General features: G+C 38.3%; 1 protein-coding gene across 11 annotated transcripts in view; it reads left to right on the top strand.

The window, feature by feature from the left end:
* Positions 1-21,179, top strand: part of ADK (adenosine kinase) — a 634,537-nt gene that overhangs the window by 330,857 nt on the left and 282,501 nt on the right. For 10 of the 11 annotated variants that reach the window (XM_072628114.1, XM_072628109.1, XM_072628112.1 and 7 more), the window contains one exon: positions 17,293-17,465. The exons of the other annotated variant lie outside the window; for it this stretch is intronic. In XM_072628114.1, the coding sequence (XP_072484215.1) occupies positions 17,293-17,465 (173 nt within the window). The remainder of the gene's footprint in view (positions 1-17,292; positions 17,466-21,179) is intronic. 11 annotated transcript variants of the gene reach the window in all.

Below are 21,179 nucleotides of genomic sequence, written 5' to 3'. Positions count from 1 at the left end.
CTGTCAAAGTTCATCATTGTCAATAAACTTTGACTTGACCTTTGCCTTTTGTTTTTGATGTTGTTACTGATAGGTGTTGATGGGCAGATGTTTTCTCCTTTGAGGGGTTTTGCTCTTTATAAATTGTCTACGATAAACAGTAAAAGACAAGAAATTTTTGTCCTTTGAATTCTTCTATTGTTTTGGGTTGTTAGGCAGGGTTTTAAGCTTAGTCAGCTTCTGTAGTTCTTAAGAAGATAAATAAGACAGACATTTTTATTTACTAAAAACTAAATGATTTTCTGAGTTTGTAAAATTTCAGTTTTATTCTTTCATTATCAGTTTAATCTATTACAATAAACTTTCATTTATTTCTTCTAACTCTAATGGGGAATTATTGGTTATTCAGAGAAGGCTGGAAAACAAAGCTTAGATGTTCTATCCAATCCCAATTATTTTTGAGAGAGAAAACTTGAGGCACAGATGGGTGAAGAAGCTTGCCCGTAATGGTGGTGAAGCCTAGTTCTAAGCAGCCAAGACTCCTTGTTCTCAGACCTCTTCTTACCTTGCTTCCTATTCTGTCCCTCAACAAAATAATCTTCACTGGGGTCTCCACCTTACCTTGTCAGTGTTATTTGTGTCCCTGAGCTGTGCAGTTTTTTCATTTATTTTCTTCTTGTTTTCAGAATGATAGGATCATACACTTCGAGGTATAAGGGATATTAGAGATCACTTAGTCTAACCCACTCTTATTGCAGATAAAGAACAGAGGATCAGAAAAGTTGTGACATTCCCAAGTTCATGCTTGTAGTAGATAAGTAGAACAACTCACATTTGTGTAGCACTTCAACCTTTTCCTGGCACTTTACTTCAAAAGTGTCCACAGAACTCATGAGTGCCCCTAGTCCTGATTAAAGTGTGACTGAAAAGTGTTTAAGAAAATAAATTAAAATACACTACAATATATTATTAATTGATGATTTTCTGAGTCAATATGGAGGCTTCATGGATCTGTTTCTATTTAGGTTTGACATTACTGCTTAACTTGATGTTACATTGCCACAAAGCTGTGTGACCTGTGCTGCTATTATCCTCATTTTGTGGATAAGGAAATTGGGCAAAGAGATGAAGTGAGAGCTAGAAAATATTTGAACCCAAGTCTTCATGATTCTGAGACCAGATTCAGGATTTGCCATTATGCTATTTAACTCTAAATCCAATATTCTTTCCATTGTAATGGGAAGATTTTTCACAAAGTCTATCATTTTTGCAAATTATAATTTATAAACTTTTTATTAGTTAAAAGTGTAAGATTATGTACAAAGGAACTTAATTTTTACTGGAAAAATAAAAGCATGCTAAATGCTTTTGTCCTTAATGAGCTGGATTTTATCAAGTAAGCAATTAGGGAAAGCTTGTAGAAGATGTTACTGCCCCTCTGAAATGTATGAATTAATGAGTCTTCTCTAGAGCAGTTATCACTTTCCCTCTCATTTAATTTGAAGTAGCTTGAGGATAGATAGTGCCACGTATTTGAGTAATAACACTTTTGCAGAAAGGCTTTCCAGTTTCAATTAGTGATGCAGAAATGTTAGTGTCATTGTAGTTTCTCAGGGCATTGGGACTGGAGGGAGGTAGAGAGGTGGGACCTTGTATTTCTTTGAGCTTCTTGATTTGTATTAATCCTATTCCTTTATAGCAGAAATTCTTTTTTTTTTTTTTTGTCATGACCCCTTTTAAAGGTGGTGAAATCTATGGATCCCTTCTCAGAGTTAATGTTTTTAAATGCATGAAATAACATACATGAGATTACAAAGAAAACTAATTATATTGAGATATAGGCATTAACGTACTTTTAAAAAACAAATTGACAGGCCCTAGGTAAAGAGTGCCTGATTTATTGTCTTTTATAGCCTATGACTTTTAAGTCCTAAGAAAGTAGGAACCAAAACTGCCCTGGTTTCAAAATTGTGGGCAGGTTGTAGAAGTTAAAATGACCCTCCAGTTTACTGTGATCATATTTCTTAGGAGCTTCTGATCAAATACATAGAAGAAGCTTAATCCATATTGTGTATGTGAAAGCATTGTATTTTACGTGGATATACTAAAAGCATTATGGATGAAGTTACCTTTTTTTTTTTTAATTCTAAGAGAAATTAAACCAATAAGTTCAATCTATGTAATAGTATTAAATTTATCTTTCCTATGTAATGAATGGATTTTTGGAAATTGATCTCTAAGGTCCTTTTAAGTTTTAAAAGCCTTTGAATATGTAAAGATTCCATTTCCACATATATTTCATGGTGGTCATGCCCCTGCTCCTGAAAGGTCAGTGTCTCCCTACAGCGTAGAAGACAGGGTACTGACTCCTTAGCCTGGCATTCAAGGACTCCACAATTGAGCCCAATTAATATTCCAGCTTTGTCTTCTCTCCCATATGTCATGAGTCTCCTCATCTAATGACATCTCTCTCACTGCTTTTCTGATCATGGCATGCTTCTTTTTATCTCCTTAATTTTGAACATTCCATTTACTCAGTCAACAAACATCTATTAAGTAGCTGCTATGTTCTAGGCCTTAGAGACAAAAAGACAAAAATTAGCAGTCCTTACTTATTCTCAAGTAATTTGCCTTCTGTGGGAAGAGATCGTGTGTACATATTTGTTAAAATAAAAGATAGTGGGGGAGATGAAATGGGGAAATACCAGGCCCATGGTTCAGGAAAATTTATATGTAAAAGATGGCACTTAAGCTGAACTTTGAAAGAAACTGGAGTTTCTGACAGGTACAAATGATGATGGCATCTGTTCCAGAATGGAGACAGCATGTGTAAGGCATGGGGATAGGGTAATAGAGTATTATGTGTGAAGAACAGTAAAGAGGCCAGGAATAAGGCATGACAGGATTGACATATGAAACAGATAAGAAATTAAAAATACCACTTTCTTATGTAGCAAGCTCTAATTTCTGTTATAACTGTGACCAAGTGACTAAAAAGGGAGTGAAGAAGGCAGAAGATGGCAAAAACACGCATTATTTAAGTTAGGTCATCTGCAAACATGAACTTGTGAAAAACTTAGATTTTTTGTTTTTTATGTCAACTATATTTCTTCCTCCCTTTCCCTTTTCCACTCCATGATCCCCATGGTTTATTACAATGTATTTTTAAAAGAAAATATAGAAAAAAGAAAAATCAAGAAAACTAACCAATACATTAAAATGAAAACAAAAAAAAGCCCTTGACATTATATGCAGTGTTACACACCTGTGGATCCCTCAGGTTCTGTGAAAGAGTAGAGGGAGTTGTCGTCTCATATTTCTTTTGGGGGAGTGGTCAAGCCTGTTCTTTGTAATTGGTAATGATTTTTTCTGTTTGTTAAGCTGTTTTCAGTTGTGTCAGACTCTTTGTGACTCCATCCCATTTGGAGTTTTTTTTTGGCAGAGATACTGGAGTCGGTTGCCATTTTCTTCTTCAGCTCATTTTACAGATGAGGAAACTGAGGCAAACATGGTTAAGTGACTTGCCCAGAGTCACACAGCTAGTGAGTGTCTGAGGCCAGAGTGGAACTTGGGAAGATGAGTCTTGTTGACTCCAGTCCTGGTGCTCTTTCCACTGTGCCATCTAGCTACCTATATTTTTATTTACAATGTTGTAATTATCATATATGGTTTTTTGTTAACTCTGCTTACTTAATTTTGTATCAATTCATGTAACTCTTTCCATGGTTTTCTATATTCATCATTTCAAATCTTGATGTAAAGTCTTTATCCACTAAACACTGACCTAATACACTACTGGAAGAACTGAATTACATCCACATTAACATTGTTCCTGTAATGAGTTAGTAGGCATATAGAAATTATAGTTAAATGTACTGAAGGCTCACAAGTTCTCTCTGGTGAGATAAATCACAGAGTTCGTTAAGTTGGTTTCTACTAATGTTCAAAAGTAACATAAACAATATTACCTCACAGGACACTTGGTCTTCTTGCTTTGCAAATACCCATGGAGTTCAGGCAGATAGACCACAGTAAATATAATTATTTACAGATAATGTGCTAATATTTGCTCAAGAAGATGACAGAAATTTCAGGAAGATATTTACAAGGTCATCCAGACCATACTCCTGGGAAAAACTCATCACTAGAAAACCCATCATCCCAGAAATTATATCAGGTTAAGTTCTTATACTTCGTAAGTACCCTCAGCCTCTGTCCCTCTGATTGCATGGTTAGAGGATAGAACAAAAACTTTCTAAACCTCCATTGAAAGAGGGATCACAGCCCAGTCATTTCTTACCAGCTGTAGTCTGTGTGTTCCTCTTCACCATCTTCATATCCTGCACCAGTGCCTTCTCCTCCCTGCCTTGCCCCTCCTGTTCAGCATTCTTCTGTATGTTGTCTTCTTCTATTAGATCGTGAGCTCCTTGAAGGGAGTGGCTTTCTTTTCTCATTTATCTGCATTCCACAGGGTGAAAAACGCTTAAAAGAGCTTAATAAATGTTTATTGAATTGAACTGAAAAGCCAAGTCAATGTGAAATAGATAGAGTTTAAAAATTGTCAGAAAATATGGTTCATGATTTTAAAAAAAGTAAGTGATCCAATATTTGTTTAATATTTTAAAATCTCACGTATGTATCTGAAGCCATTCAGTTGTTCCATGTTGGGTGCAGGCTACATCAGATGATATGCCAAGCTGGACAAATTAAAAGATGGAATCAAAGTTACCAGGAGAAATATCAACAATCTCAAATTAAAAGCTGGAATCAAAGTTACCAGGAGAAATATCAGCAATCTCAGATGTGTAGATGATACCACTTTGGTGGAAGAAAATGAAGAATCAAGAAGCCCCTTGATGAGGGTGAAAGAAGAGAGTGTTAAAGCTGGTTTGGAGCTTAACATCAAAAAATTGTAGATCTTGGCTACTGATCTTTTCTCTTCCTGGCAGTAGTGTCAGATTTTATATTCTTGGTCTCAAAGATCACTGCAGACTGTGACTGCAGCCATGAGAATAAAAGACACTTGCTCCTTGAGAGAAAAGCTAAGGCAAATCTGGACAGCATAATAAAAAGCAGAGACATTACCTTATTCACAAAGGTCCACATAGGCAAAGCCATGGTTTTTCCAGTAGTGATGTATAGCTGTGAGAGTTAGATTATAAGGAAAGCTGAATGCTGCAAAATTGAAACTTTTCGATTGTGATACTGGAGAAGACTTGGACAGCTTGGACAGCAAGGAGATCGAATCAGTTAATACTTAAATTAATTTAGGCTATTCACTGGAAGATCAAATACTAATGCTGAAGCTTAAATACTTTGGCCACATAAGGAGAAGATAGTATTCATTCTCCACTGCTTAGCCCCACACCATCCATATGTGGAACCATCAGTTACAGTGAATGGAGAAATTTTGAATGCCATAAATAAGTTCCTTTACTTTGGCAGTATACTTTCCAGGAATGTACACATAGGTGATGAAATTGGTGTGTGTGTTTCCAGAGCTAGCTCATTGTTTGGGAGGCTTTGCAGGAAAGTGTGGGAGAAAAGAGGTTTTAGGCTGCCTACCAAACTGAAGGTCTACAGAGCTATTATGCTGACCTCATTGTTGTATGCCTGTGAAACCTGTGATCAGCCACAGTTGCACACACTATACCTCACCCTAATATAGTGATGTCATTTTGGTCTTATTCAAGAATGAAGGACAGCAACCAGCCAACCAAGACACCAGCAACAAAAGCCTAATGCAGTGTGACAGGGGAGAGGTTCACTGAAAGGGGTTACCATTCAGAGTATACATGATATATTGGTTTCAGTTCTGGGTGTCAAGTTTTAAGGAAGAACATTGATAAGCTAGAGAAAATCCAGGTGACAACTAGGATGGTGAGGGGATTAATTACAGAGAGCACCATATGAGGATCTTAAGATATTTGTATGGATTAAAAGATTTAGGGAAGGGATATGATGGTAGCTTTCAAGTATTTAAAGGGCTGTAGGATAGAAAAAGGATTGCACTTGTTCTGCTTAACCCAGAGGGCCTGATTCCAAGTGAAAATTAATAATTAGCACTATGGGAAAGTAGAGGGAGATAATTCAGGAAGTAATGTGTTCCTTTTCAGTGGAAGTCTTTGATGACAGGCAGGATGGCTACTTCTCAGGGATATTGGAGATGGGATACTTTTTCAAGCTTGAGAAAACCTCTGAAGACTTAGAACTCTGAGGTTCCTTGGTTTTGCATTTGATATGAACTGTCTCTAATAAATAGAATGACAAATTTGCCAGTCTCAACCATATTTGACTGTGAGACAGTATTACTTATAATTTTCCTCTTCTGTGTTTTGCAAATCAGCTTATAATGAAAAGCAGTTGTTGAAAAACTTACTCAGTACTCTGCATTCCTCTGGCTTAGCCAAGGAATTTTTATTACTTGTGTATACAAGAGAAGTAGCCCATGGACACGCAAGCAAGTCATAGCCATATTTTTTAACTAAGTGGAATATGGCTGATCAATTTGTAGTCCATCAAATGAAATGAGGAAACAAAGAATAAATTAAGAGTGGTGTAGAGTTGCAAGATGCTGGGGGGGTCAATACAGTGCAGGGAGAGGAAAGTATGTAGTTAGAATGGTGAAGGTAGGGTTTGTAGGACACAGTGACAGAGTTATGATTGGAACATTTTAGGGAAAAACATTTCTAATAATGCAGATACCTTCCATTGTACTATCTAAGGATGATACCTAAGAACGTTCTCATGGGAACATATTTTTTCTTTTTTTTTTTTTTAATATTGGCAATACATAGGCAACCTACAGGCTTTTGCAATGAAATAAAATTCTCTAGGAGGACAACAGATTTAGACACACATAGGGCCCTGATTCTGTTCATTGCTGCCCTTCACTCTATGCCTCTCAGCATAGATTTAAAAAAGTATTTGCTAGACAAGGTTGTTTCTGCAATATTCTGGGCTCCCACGATGACTGTTATACATTGGCAACTTCTCAAAGAAATGGTGATTGTATCAGCATCTTTATTGCTGTCCATTTCCTACTTTTTGATGTCAATACCTTATTCCAATAGGTCAGAGTATAGCTGTTATAATCACACACAACATCTTGATTTTTATTGTTTCTTTTAATTTGACAGCGACTTTGACAATTGCTATATCCAATTGATGATCTAACTGCACAAAAAATGATTTTCCTGTTAAAGGCATCAGTTTCTGATAAGATACTGCCCAATCCCTTTTTGTAATAGTGTTCACCATATAGAATGCATTCAAATACTTATTGAAAAAAATTTGTGACATGCATAGATCTTGTTGTTTAGTCATTCAAGTTGTGTCCAACTCTTCGTGATCCTGTGGACCATAGCACATCAGACCCTTCTGTCCTCCACTATCTTTTGAATTTTGTCCAAACTCGTGTCCTTTGTTTAAATGATGCTTTCTATCCATCTCATCCTCTACCATCCCCTTTTCCTTTTGCCTTCAGTCTTTCCGAACATCAGGGTCTTTTCCTATGAGCCCTATCTCCTCATTATGCAGACAAAATATTTACGCTTCAGCATCAGTATTTGACCTTCCAGGGAATAGCCTAAATTAATTTCTTTAAGTATTATCTGATTTGATCTTGCTGCCCAAGGTACTCTGTCAAAAGTTTTCCCCAACATCACGATATGAAAGCTTCAGTTGCAGATTTCCTTATAGTCCAATTCTCACAGCCATACATTGCTATTAGAAAAACCGTGGCTTTAACTATATGTTCCTGTGTCCATATATCTAATATAATCCTAGATATCTCTGCTTTCTTGGTGTTAATTGTCAGACCAAAATTAGCACAAGCGCCTTATTGCTGTGTTGACTCATTGATTTTATAATCTAGTGAAATCCTAGATCATCTGGCCAATACCTCATGTAGGTCATACTTGTCATTGTTTTATGTGGTATTGGACTTCATCCTTTAGGCAGTCTGGAACTAGGATGATGGAGCTGGATTTGAAGTCCAGAAGGTTATGTGACGGAAACCTGCACTGATACCTACTTTAATAAGTTACCAAGGACCAATACTTTACCTCTCTAAGAAATAGTTTATCTGTAAAACAAGGATTATGATGCCTTTCGCTTCTACCTTATGTGTTGTTGGGGGGTTTAAATGTAGATAATGCATCTGACAAACCCTGTAGTTTTATATAAATGCCAGATATCATTATTATTTTCTGTTTTGTATTATTAGATTTGAAGGATTGTTCTAACTTAGCAGTTCTCAAAGTATGGTCTTCCCAAGACCTTTTCATGGGGCGTATGAGGTCAAAACTAGTTTCATAATGATACTAAGACATTTTATTTGTGGCAAATATTGATAACCATAATTCACATAAGCTTTTTTGAGAGCATCAGAAATTTTTTAGAGTGTAAACATGTACAGAGATTTTTTTAAAAAGTTTGAGGACCACTGTTTGAGCCTATAAAGATCTTTTTGGATTCTGACTCAGTTAATCAATGCGTGAGCTGTCCCTCACAACTTTATGTTATCTACAGATTTGCCAAGCATGACATTTATGCCTTTATTCAAGTTATTCATAAAAATGTCAATTATCACAACACTTCAGACAAGGGTTTAGGGGGGAGGAACTGTCCAGCAGATAAAGAGAGGTAGTGCTATCCATAAACACATTACTTCCATACACTAAATTCACATTAAATAATAGTATATCAGTTCTTGGAATAGCTGAGAAATCCAGTTGCCTACCCAAATAGCATCTACCTTCAGACTCCAGGCTTTGATCCAACATCCATCCAAGATAGTATTATAGTCTAATATCTACAGTCAGTTCTAGAAAATGGGGTTCAGCCTAGCATGAGGGCAGAAAAATATATTGAGTCTTACTCCTTTATATATTTATACACCCAAACTAGGGCTAAATATTGTTCTGAATGTTTATCATGTCTTCCTTAGTTTTTTCCCCATAATTATTCGATTTTAATTATTCAGAAGAACAATTTTCAGAGAACCATGTAAGAGAAATGATAAATGCTTATGTCTCTTTTCCATAATTAAAGATGTGTGAAAAGGAACTCCCAGTAAGGAATAGTGCTGATGTCAGTGAGAAACCAGGAGGGGAAGTCAGTGAGCCTAGACTCAAAGCATGCTATTGAAAGAGAAATTAGTATCACCAGAGACAGAACTCTAATGATTAGGTGCTATATGACTTAAGTGATGTGTGTAGAGCCCTAATTAAGTTAGGGTTATCAGAATTTTGCCCCATCGTACTGAGATGGACTAGGGGAGATATATTTCCTCCCCATAGCTGTCTTATATCATACTATCCTTACATCTTGTGGTTCAATGTCATCTCTGCACTGTTACCATCTACATACTGCCAGAATTGACCTTCTTGAACCAGTGTCCCCACTTGTGCCTCTCTTTAGGTGTTTGGGGCTTAAGTGCAGTTAATAGCTTTACCTTGGTTTTGGAACCAGATTCCTTTCCTAGGTGATACCCATAATTTTCCTGTGCATAAAGAAACTTAGAGTGTCCACCTCCCCTTACACCCTCTACCACCATCCCATCTTGGGCTTTGTGTCCTAAGGTTTGTTTAGCCCCACTCCAGTCCCAAATAGATTTACACTGAGTACAAGAATTCTTGGTTAATGCTCTGTTTGCTCAACACTAAATGGTAAAGGCATTCTAGACAGAATGAGATGACTGGATAGTAATGGTTGGGATAGACTTCATGGAAATGTTGGGACAGCTGGGAATCCTGGATCATTGTGACTTGGTAGAGTAGCTAATGGATTAAACTTCTTAACTCTATCCATTGTTCTTTTCATCTAACTCTGATTTTTCTTATGTGTAAGTGTTGGTATTTTTCTTTAGGCATATGAAAATTGTTGAAATCACATTTTAAATGATTGTGCATATTTGATTTCTTGTTTATTACCAGCACAGTGTGTATTACTGGTTTTTCACAGCTTTAATATTTTTTTTTCTTCCACCTCTGATATACTCCATGCAATTTTGCTGATTTATTTCCTCTTATATTACATTATCTCTCTTTACACCACCCCTATTCTCCAAGAAACAATTCCAGGTTCAGATTACGTTTGTGGTCTACTCAAAACCATGCTTTCAGAGTTCCCCCACTTTTATCAAATCAACAAGAACACTCAGTAATGTAAAGGAAAAGGCATTTAGTGGAACCAAATAGGAATATAAAGGACAAATCTTCTTTCCCCCTCCTCCCCTACCTCTTGTCTCCACATACATACACAGATATTCACACTGTGGGTGTGAGAGGAAAGCCACATAGTGAGAAGACATGTGTAAGAGACCACCCCCCTCCCCACACAAGGAATAAGCATGTGTGCGTATGCTCACTGGACCTATTGTGTGCTAATCACTGTGCCAAATGCATTTTGCAAATGTTATCCAATTTGAACCTCACAATAATCCTGGGAGGTAGTTACTATGATTGCTTCCATTATTCAGTTAAAGAACTGAGGTAAACAGAGGGTAAGTGACTCAGGATCACATTGTACATGTTTGAGGTCAGATTTGAACTCAGGTCTTCCTGACTTCAGACCCAGGATGCTATCCACTGTACCATAGCTACTGTTTTTATGTCATCATCCCAACCCAGGCTATGTCATTGAAAGAAGCCCTTGTATATTAAGTTTATATTTTGAAAGCCTTTGATTTTAAGCTGCTGTTCCCTGAGTTTGATCTGATTTTTATTTATGATGAAAATTTATTTGACCTCCTTTCCACTACTATAATATTAATTGTTGGCCTTTTCAACCATAGCAGAGTCAAACTAGTTTAGCCCATTTGCCAAGACAGTGGCTACTGCACATACTGCAACTTCTTGGAGCCACTCGTGAGAGTTGGGTGGTAGGTAGGTGAACATGAAAGGTGGATGAGCAGCAATGAAAAGGGATTGGCAAGCCCCCACAGCAGAGGTGCTAGTTCTCCTTGAATGCCCCATACACCCCAAACCCAGATGAGTTAGGGGGATGTCAACACCAAACGTGTGAAGACTTCCCCTAGCAGAAGGGGTAGATGAGAACAATTTGTTCCGGAGGCTATGAAGGAGACTAAAGCAGTCACTTTGTAGTACTCCTTGGTTAGACTTGGAAGACACTGAGGTCGTCTGCTGCACCCTGGCCCACGGCCAGTCATTTTACCCTTGTCTTGCCACTAGACTTCTCTGACCCTGAAGGAGAAGCTGAGGCTAATGATTTTGTGCAGCTCTTTCTCACTTAAATACATTTCACAAGCAAGTAGAAACATCACCTTGTGCTGTTACTAGTCTTCTTTGAAAACAAAGGACAAACTGTATCATGACCACCAACCCCCCTACTTCCCTCTTATCCTTCTCTTAAAATTCAGTGGGGCTAGATGTTGCTGGGATTCTTAACCTGGGGTCCACCAATTTCCAAATTTTGTGGATAGAGTTCTTTTAGGGGGATCATTAACTTAGGTGGGAAAAAATTGCATCTTGATTTCAATATAATTGGTTTTCTTTATAGTCCTATGTCTTGTGTGCGTTATTCTGAGAAGGGATCCATTAGACTTCATAAGACTTTTAAATGGTTTCATGGCAGAAAAAAAGTTAAGGAACCTTGCTCAATAAGTAAGGCCAGTTTGGGAGTCAAGAAAATTGGTACTTGAGCTCACTGGGTAACCAAATGGGAAATTCTTCAAGAGCCCCTACCAGCCTAGCAATCCTTCAGGTATGGGGTCAAGGGACCAGCTAGAATCCAGAGTCAAGCCCTAAGCATCACTGAAATCTATATGAGCAACCTCCAAAGCTATTTGCCAAGTTACTGTCCTTCCACTGGTAAATACAGCCCTTAAAACTGCATCCATTCCCTTAATCATCTCAACCTTGGAAGCATGGGCATACTCAATGAGGCCTGCTGAGTCTATTCTGCGTGACCTGACCTGTCATAACCAATGAGCTTAACACTGTATGCAGGTACAATGTGGGGACCATCCTGACCTATGTGCCTCCGAGAATCTAACAAACACACCATAGTGCTAGCTAGGCTATGTGAAGCCTGTGTCAGGCTCTTACGATTTCTTTAACTTTTCTTATAACAATGTCCTCAAATGTCCAGATTCTCCACCCACCCACCCAAGTCTAGCTGACTGTAGGTGTTCCCTATCAAAGAGCAGTTTCCACATGGCAATGGCTAAAACAGCCACACAGAACCTCACTCAGTGCTGGGCATGCTATGACCCACTCGAATTTGGTGAGGACAATTCACTACCACAGCTGACTCCCACCCACCGAACCTCATTAATGCTTTGCAGCCAGATGAGGAAGACACCTTTCAGTTTTTAGCTCCCAAAGCCCATGGACTGCCTCAGCCCAACTGCACAGGAGTCTGTGCCAGATTCTGCCTCCAAGGATGTCTCCAGATATGCCCCTGAAGGTCAAACTTGGACTGAGTTAGCAGACTTCACTGCTGTAATGGCCACCTTGTAACACCAGAAGGAATATGGTAGGCATGTGCACCACCAGTTCTCCGGTACCTTATTTACACTCATATTCCAATACCTTTCTTAATATGACATGCACCCTGGTTACCATGCAGCTGGACCTCACATTCTACAGGGGTGCCCCAATAAGACCCATTAGAACCCCTGGACATACTGCACCATGGCTAGCATGCAGTGGAATATGTCCTAAAAGGCTTTCAGGCCCTTATTGGACTTGTATGCTGGAGAGTTGTACAGGAAGAGGTCTGTAGGAAGCTGAAGGATACACAGATGGCTATTGAGAACAACTAAAGCCCCAGATTGAGGACATTGCCAAAGGATTTCACAAATTGGCTCTAGAAGGAAGGACAGCGTACTTTGAGGCTGTGGTAATGGACCACTGACTGTCTTTGGACTTCTTATTAGCCAGCCAGGGAGGAATTTATGATTTTGTACAGTCCTCCTTTTGCATGTGAATTGACCCCTCAGGAGAAATAGCCCTCATCATATTCTATATGAGATACCAAGTAAAAACTGTTGGTGTCATCATCACAGACACCAGCAACATCATGCCAGGGAATATGAGTCTTTTCGCTGATCTTTTCCCCTAGATTATTTCAGGCAAAGAGGCAGGATTCTTGTGAGGATCTTTTGAGGTTATTGTGATTATTGTGCTTGCTTTTTTTTGTTTCATTTTACCGTGTTAAAATGGTGTCTGATCCCCCTGAGTACATACCACCCCTCCAGTCAGTCTAGTTAGTGTGTTTGTAAGTGACCTGTATAAAGGGAGAATAGCAGAAGCAAGATTGCAAAGGGAGACCTAGAAGTTGCCTACAGGCTATCCCAAAGATCCGAGGGATGTAAGTTACAAATTGTATTATTCTATATTATTCAGAAAGCACATCCTGGTAATATGTGCTGAATCTGGGGAAGGCCTCTAGGTGTTGCTGCCATGGGCTTTTGGTCCTGTGACATCTAAATCTGAGACAGGCCAGACCAGCAGAACACCAGATGGTGGTGATAATTCTGCAGTGACGTGAACTTGGAAGTTTTACTGATGACTTTGAGTGACTGGATATGTTATTGAACTAACTACAGAATGACCCAGATAAGAGTTAGTTTGTCTTCAGCCAAAACTCTAGAAAATTGGACTCCCAAACTCCTGCCTGCTGAGTACTCCTCCATCTCCTAAGAGTTCATGCTGCACAGGAATCCAGGGTCACATGAGTAATATTCTTTGCCTGTCCTTTTCCTCATGCTGCCAGCCTTCCTTCACTGTCCCATCTCTTGTCCCCAAGCCATCTGCCTCTATCCCTTTTCACCCATTGTCTCTTCCCTGTACCTTCTATATCCTTATTTAAGTTTGATATTCAAGTTTTACTTCCTGTTATCTTCGTGGTCTTTCCTGGCAAGTACCAAGAGAACTAGGAGCACCTGTTTTCATATTCTATAAATTAATGATCAGTTCAGAGTTCACCTCCCTCTCTGACCTATACCACCCTTGACATGCATAGAACCAAGTGAGATATGTCAGGCACCTTGTGAGTCTTCAAGCACTATAGAAATGTGATCTGTTCTATCAGCACTGGGGTCTTGGTCACGTTCATCAACCACTTATTAGCCCCAAATAATTAGACTAGTAATTGGTTTGTATTAGTGGAGGTAGTTTCTGCAATAGAAGTTCTTTATGCCAATGAAATCATATGTCTACACTCCCTTTCCTACCCACCCCCCAAAAACCTTTGACTTTAACAGTAAGCAAAAGATACATAAGCACAATGTACATCACTCAATAAATATTGAATGAGTAGTCATTAAGTACTTTGTTATTTAATTCTGACTTAAATGATTATTTAATGAACAATTTCATAATAAAATATTCCTTTTTTTTCTTTTTACCTGAATTTGTTAACCCCTAGTCTCCCACACCAAGTATGAAAAAGGGGTCAGTGACCAATGTCTTCTGTCCCCAGACTCAGTATCTTTCCTTCATTCTTTTGTCAGTATTGTCTTTCTCTTCCTGACTCCCTGGTTTCCAGACCCTTGCCTTGACCTGTCAGTTGTATCTTCCTCCCTTACTTTGATCCTAGTACCCAGGGAGAGAGTGAAGAGAGAGAGAAACATTTATGTAGTATCTACTATGTACCAGACACTGTGTTGAGCACTTGACTGTTATCTCATTTCATCCTCACAGTAGCCTTATGAGGTAGGTTTAATTATTCTCTCCACTAAATAGTTGAGAAAACTGAGTCAAAAGGGGTTAAATGACATGTCCAGGGCCACACAGGCAGGATTTAAATTCCATTCTTCATAACTCCAGGCCCACCACTCTGTACAGTAGGTCACTTAGCTTCCAGCCCCTTGAATCACTTCTGACAATAATTTCCTTGTCCTTTGGACTCTGTCTTCTTTCCTGTCTTGTAAAGGAGATACTTGCAGTTCTGCTTTGAAAATCTGATCTGTCTTTGGAAGGAAACCTTCAACTGCCTTGCCTCTGGTCCTTAAGATTCCTTCTTTACTTATTGAAGGCCTGCTTTAAGCAAGATGACTTCTGACCCTCAGTAACCTGCAAGGTTACTCTCTGCTTTTGGACCTTTGCCCATTACATGCTCACATCTTGTATTTACCAGAGGATCAGTGCCCATCCCTTTCCTCTTTTAGCTTTCTTGACCAGCTGCCCTCACACTGTGGCCACCCACAGTGGTCTGATTTTATTATAATGTCAGGAACACATGTGAAGCTAAGTGTCCCTGTGTACTATCTAATTGACAGAATTTAATTACAAATGGGCTACATTGCCAATTTCTTACATCTTTTTCGTGTGTAATGGACTTATCTCTGCAAGTAAGTTTTTTGAGAGCCATGGCTGGGTCTCCCATTTTTTTGTTCCTTTTCTTTATCTCTATAGTGCCTAAAAAAACACTCTGTACACATTCAGTGCTTAATAAATATCATTAAGGAATAGCTCCAACTTCAAGCTCCTTGTTCAAAAGGAGACACCATCAACTTCCATCCCAGTGATATTTTCTGTATAACCAAAAACAAAGGTGGCAGAGTGTTAGCTGAATAGCTAAAGGTCTCCAAGAGTAAACAAGTCAGACCAGTTAGCTGAGTGAAAGCTAACTTTCAATTCTTCTTCATTAGCCACATCCACCTCCTTTTCTTGAAGTGTTCAGTTCAGTGAAACAAATGTTTGCTATTGGCCTCTGGTTATGGCACTATACTATATTCTGGGACCCCCAAGACACAAACAAAAGAACACCTGCTCTTCTCTGTGGGAGTAGAGCTTGTATGGAGATCGGAGCAGGACAGGGAACACTGAGAAAGTGCAGATTGAGGGACAGAGGCTCCCTCTGGGCTCTGCGTACAACATTTAGACAAATTCATTTGTAATTATAAATTTGGAGAAGAGGCAGAGGTTTTGAGTTCTGCAGCTAGGTGGCCCAGTGTGTAGGGCACCGGACTTGGAATCATGAAGATTGAAATTTTTGAGTTCAAATCTAGCCTCAGACACTTAATAGCTGGGTGACCCTGGGCAAGTGACTTAACCCTGTTTGCCCCAGTTCCTCATCTTGTTTTATGGACACAGCCATAAAATGACTGAACAGCAACAGTCAAGGGGAAGGCAGCTGTGCTGCCTGCCAATAAGTAAATAGCCACTAGCTAAAGTGAGTAGATTTTTAAGCCCCGTCATAGGATTATAGTACCAGAGACCTTAGAATTTTGAATAGATGTTAGACTGTTTGGAATGAATGAAAAGTGTGAATTTTAGGATATTTTAAAGAAAATTCAATTTTATTACTTCCTGGCACAGCCCATAACTGAAACTAAGGAATGATGATGGTTACCAGGTACAGATTGTTTGGAAATCTTTCTTTAATGAAGAGATACAAATAGTTCATAATTAATACATATGCTTGATATTTCTCAGCAGTCTTGTTCAATGAAAAATGGATTTGTTAAGGAAAGGTGATGTGCCAAATCTCTGTAGTATTACCATACATAATGATGTTGTGGGCCAAGGTATAGGAGTGATGCAGTTCTCCTATAGAAGTAAGGTTCTTGAGGGAGCTACTAGCACACATCATCATAATCATTGTTGATCTTTATATTATGCTTGAAATGTTATTAACTGCTTTTAATACGTTAGATCTCACAGAAAATATTTTTGCACATTTGGAAACTCAGCACCAGAGAGGTTGAGAAGTTGATGGTCATAGAGCTAGGTAGGGTTTAAACCCAAGTTTCCTGATCCTAAGTCCAGTATGTTATCACTTTGGCACTTATTGAATGTCAAATTTAGTTGAAATAAAATTAGAGGCCATCTCTTCCTCATTTTACATACATAGAAACTGAGTTATAGAGAAAGACTTGTTATTCCAATGAGTTCTATAAATTAAAAATAGTCATACTGAAGACAAAGTCAGATATATTTACAAATGATGGGAGCATTGGAGTCCTAGTCGGGACGATCTGAGTTCAGTTCCTCCCTCAGATACTTACTAGCTGTGTGACCCTAAGCAAATTGTTTAATTTCTTCATTCTCAGTTTTCTCATTAGAAATATGAGTATTATCATATGTACCTACCTCATGGGGTTGTTGTGAAGGTCAAGGGAAATCCCCTATATGAAACAACTTTCACACCTTAAAAGAGCAGTGTAAATAATTGGTATCATTTCAAGATGAGAGATTGTGAATGGCATCGAGGAATACTTGGGCTCTGTTTCTGACAGTTTGGAAAGCACCTTCAGAAATGTCCTTTGACACTACCCTGCTGACACTCAGAGAAGCTTTACTGTTGTAAGTGTGGAATTTCTTGTGTTTTTGTTTTCAGTGGATGATTCAAAAACCATTCAAAGCAGCAACATTCTTTGGCTGCATTGGCATGGATAAATTTGGTGAGATCCTGAAGAAGAAAGCTGCAGAGGCCCACGTGGACGCGCATTATTATGAGCAGAATGAGCAGCCCACAGGAACTTGTGCCGCCTGCATCACCGGTGACAATAGGTCAGACCAGATTTCTTGTGAAAATAGTTACTTAGAGCAATGTTGGTTAAGAAAAAAAGAAAGAAATTAGAATTTGAAATTGGAAACCTATGTTCCTGACCTTTTAATATTATTAGGTAGTAATTATTGGGGCAGCTAGGTAGCCCAGTGGATAGAACACTGAGCTTGCATTCAGGAATAGATGTGCACAACTTTTATATAGCAAAGATGGAGACATCCCCAATGAGAAGACAGCAGTTGAGGGAAGGGGAACCAGTAAAGGCCTCCCACAGGAGGCTTAAACTGAGTCTTGAAGGAAGTGTTTCAAAAGGCAGAGGAGAAAGGGAAGCCAGCGCTTTGTGTATAGATACAGGAAACATTTTAATGAGATCTGTTTGGTGACAGATTGAAATTTCTCTATTGGTGGTGTCATTTTTAGGGTTCAGAGTACTTTGTTGTACATGTTATTCTTAGACCAGTTCATGGATTATTTAAAAAACAAGCAAACTCTGTGACCATTTTCCTTCCTCTGCAATGTTATAAACCTGGCCCTGGTTTCTGGTTTCTCTACTAAATATATTAAAATAGGGAGCTTTCTTCATTTGGGGATATTTTCACCAATGGGCAATATCATACTTGGCAGGCTCAACCTACCTTAATAAATTAACAATTTCATTTGAGACAGAGAGGCAACTAATGAGGACTTTAAAACACATGAATATGTGGAGAAATTTCTAACTCAACCTAAAATATATAAATCTGTGAAAATGACTTCTATAAATTTTAATATAATTATTAATAGTAACAGTAATTTTATAAAGCATACAACCATTCCTGTAAAGAAAATAAAATTGCGTTATCTTTCCTGAGTCCAGTTGGTTCTAATTTGATGCAAAGCCATTGCAGCCTTCCTGATTCTTAGCATAGGGAAAGTCAGAGCTAACTTTCTACTTTTTTACCTGCAGATGTGTCCTCAAAGGAGGTCCCTGTTCTCCTCTACAGAACTGTTCCCTGATTCTCCAAGAGAAAATAAAGAGGGCAGGAACCCTTGGAAGGCTATTTGCCCTCTTCTTTTGGTATAGATAGAGCCTCCCTACAGATAAAGTAAATATTAGAGCATCTCTTTGCTCCTAGAGAAAAGGAAAAAAAGAAAAAAAAAATATGTTCAACGTTCTTTCTCTGAATGAGTGGCCACTAAGGTCAGTTCTGATTCCCACATTTTATGATTCTCTGATTGAAAAAGCCCAGAATACAGAGCCCTCATGACTATCTTTAAACCTCAGCCAGTTTTTTCGGTTTAGTTAGTTCACCTGCTCCATGCTCTGTGCCTCTCCTCAGTTCCTCCTGCTAAAGAATGTAGGCAGCAACACACGTTTGGCATTGAAGGCTCTTTGTGAGGTCAGTTTGTCCCCACTCCAGCTCCCTTTTAGGCACACATCAACTCTGAGTCAAGGAGGTCTTCTCTTTTAATAACAGAAAGCTGCCTCTTCCATCCAACCCCATGACTCATTAGGAGCCTCAATTTCCTGAGACCTATTCTGCCTCAAGCTCAGTGGGAAAGGGACAAATTACTGTTCGTCTCATTCCAAACAGCTTGAAGGTAATTGCTTGTTAGTAGATTATTGTGTTATTGTCAAGATGGTTAAGAAGGCAGGCTTGTGGCTTCAGGTTGTACTTTGAGTTGCCTGGGTTCTTGGGCACTGGAACATAAATGGTTGAAATAAAAACGACTGTGTCACAGGGTCACCATCATCTCCCCTGTAGACAATACCTTACGAGGCTTTCATGTTCTCTTGGTTTCCAATCCTTTTGTATCCTTTCAGCATAGAACATCTAGGATAAGTCCTGAGGACCGCTGAGGAAAATCAGTGAATATTCAGTGAGTAAGTGAATGAAGTGAATACTGTTTTTAAAAGCAGAAGTGTATGGAATGCTATATCTAGAAGAGCCATTGGAGATCTTTCACGTTTTGGAACAACATTTTTCTGGCCAGTCCTTTTTGTTCACTTAATATTTATCCTTCTCCTTGCAAGAGATCTATATCTGCTTCCGCTCTCTTTCTCTAGTAAAAATCTCTATGCTAATGTTACTTAATTCTGTAATTTTAAAATGTTAGTTTTATGTAAAAAAATTTTTTTCCCAAGACCTTCTTGAATGTCAATAGCAAAACTTTTTCAAAATTCATATTTGGATTCCTGAATTATTTCTTGAAATACACTAATTAAAATGCTGATAAGTGATCTCTTTTGTAAAGACTTCATTGTGTGGTTTCAGGAACACTAATAAATTTGCCAACTAAATGGTTTTATAAAAACTTTTTCTACAAAGGAGTTTCTCTTTGTTTTTCTCTTTCCTCCTTTATGTGTCTTCTGTTTTCTTATCATTCTGTGTATTTCTGTCTTTTCCCCACTATTTTTTCTCCTTTTCTCTTTCTCCTGCTTATTGCAGATAATGCTCTTTCTTTGCCTCCCTTTACTCTCCTATCCTCTAGGAAGTTCAGGTATCAATGAGTTATTCAGTCAGGGCATCATAGAGTTTTGCACTGAGAAGTTAAGAGACCTATGAAAGATATTCTTTGCCAAACCTTTCGTTCTACATTTGTAGAATCTGAGTCCTAGAGAGGCAAAAAGACTGACTGAAAACAACTTATTTTTCTAGAAGTCACAGATTTGTACACATGTGCAGGTAGATGGACATGAATTCAAAAATTTGTTCTAAGCACATATTAGACATATGTAAGAATATTTAAAGGCACAATTTGGAACATTATAGAAATAAGTAAAGTTGACATTAAAAAGTCTTTACAGGGAGAAATTTTCTTCGTTTTTTTCCTGTACCTAGGCAGCTAGGTGCCATAGGAAGACCTAAATTCAATTTCTGCCTCAGTCACTTTGCCAGCTGTATGACCTTAAGCAAGACGCTTAATCTTTGACTGCCTCAGTTTCTTCATTAATAAAATGGGAGTAATGATATCATCTGCCTGTGAGGATGTTTTGAGGATAAAATGAGATAACATTTCTAACATGTTTCACAAACCTTAAAGCATTATATAACTCTGACTATCATTATTAAGTGGGCTACTCATATAGTGAACATGAAGAACAAAATTGGTGCTCATGCATGGTGTAAAGAGATGTAGAGGAAGATCGCCACCTCTTTCAGCAGATTATATTGAAGATCTTTGGGAAAAATAGACAAAAATTGAGACACAATGAAAAGACATGAATGGCTTGCATTCAAAGGAGTTCCCACATTGAGATCATAGATCTTTTGAAATATAAACATTCCCAGGAATAGAGCCAATAGTTGGGAACATCCAAGAATGTTAGTAGGTCAGTGGTCATGCTGGATTTGGAATCAGAAGAACTTGACTAGAATTCTGGCTTTACTACCTGTGCAGACTTGGTCAAGACACTTAGCATCTCTGTTTCTGGTTCCTTGTTTGTAAAATGAGAACATTAGACAATTTCCAGCCCTAAATCTTTGGACCATGAATTATGAACAAGAATTCTTGAGTGTTCCCCAAGACCAGTTTTATATTCATTCAAAAGTGGAAAAACACAAGTCTCTTTAGTTGTCAAATAGTCTCAACCAATAAAAGGTTAAAACCCTTTCCTCTTAGGCCTCTTTTTTTCTTTAATCCTTCTGCATTCAGTTATGATTTGTCGCAGTGTTATCTATAGTGAATACTCATTTATTGAATAGTGGAGTCAATTTTCTCTGTTGGAGAACTCG

This window comes from Notamacropus eugenii, chromosome 1 (assembly GCF_028372415.1).
Source record: "Notamacropus eugenii isolate mMacEug1 chromosome 1, mMacEug1.pri_v2, whole genome shotgun sequence".
NCBI lineage: Eukaryota > Metazoa > Chordata > Mammalia > Diprotodontia > Macropodidae > Notamacropus > Notamacropus eugenii.
This window is presented reverse-complemented; position numbering and strand designations above follow the sequence as displayed.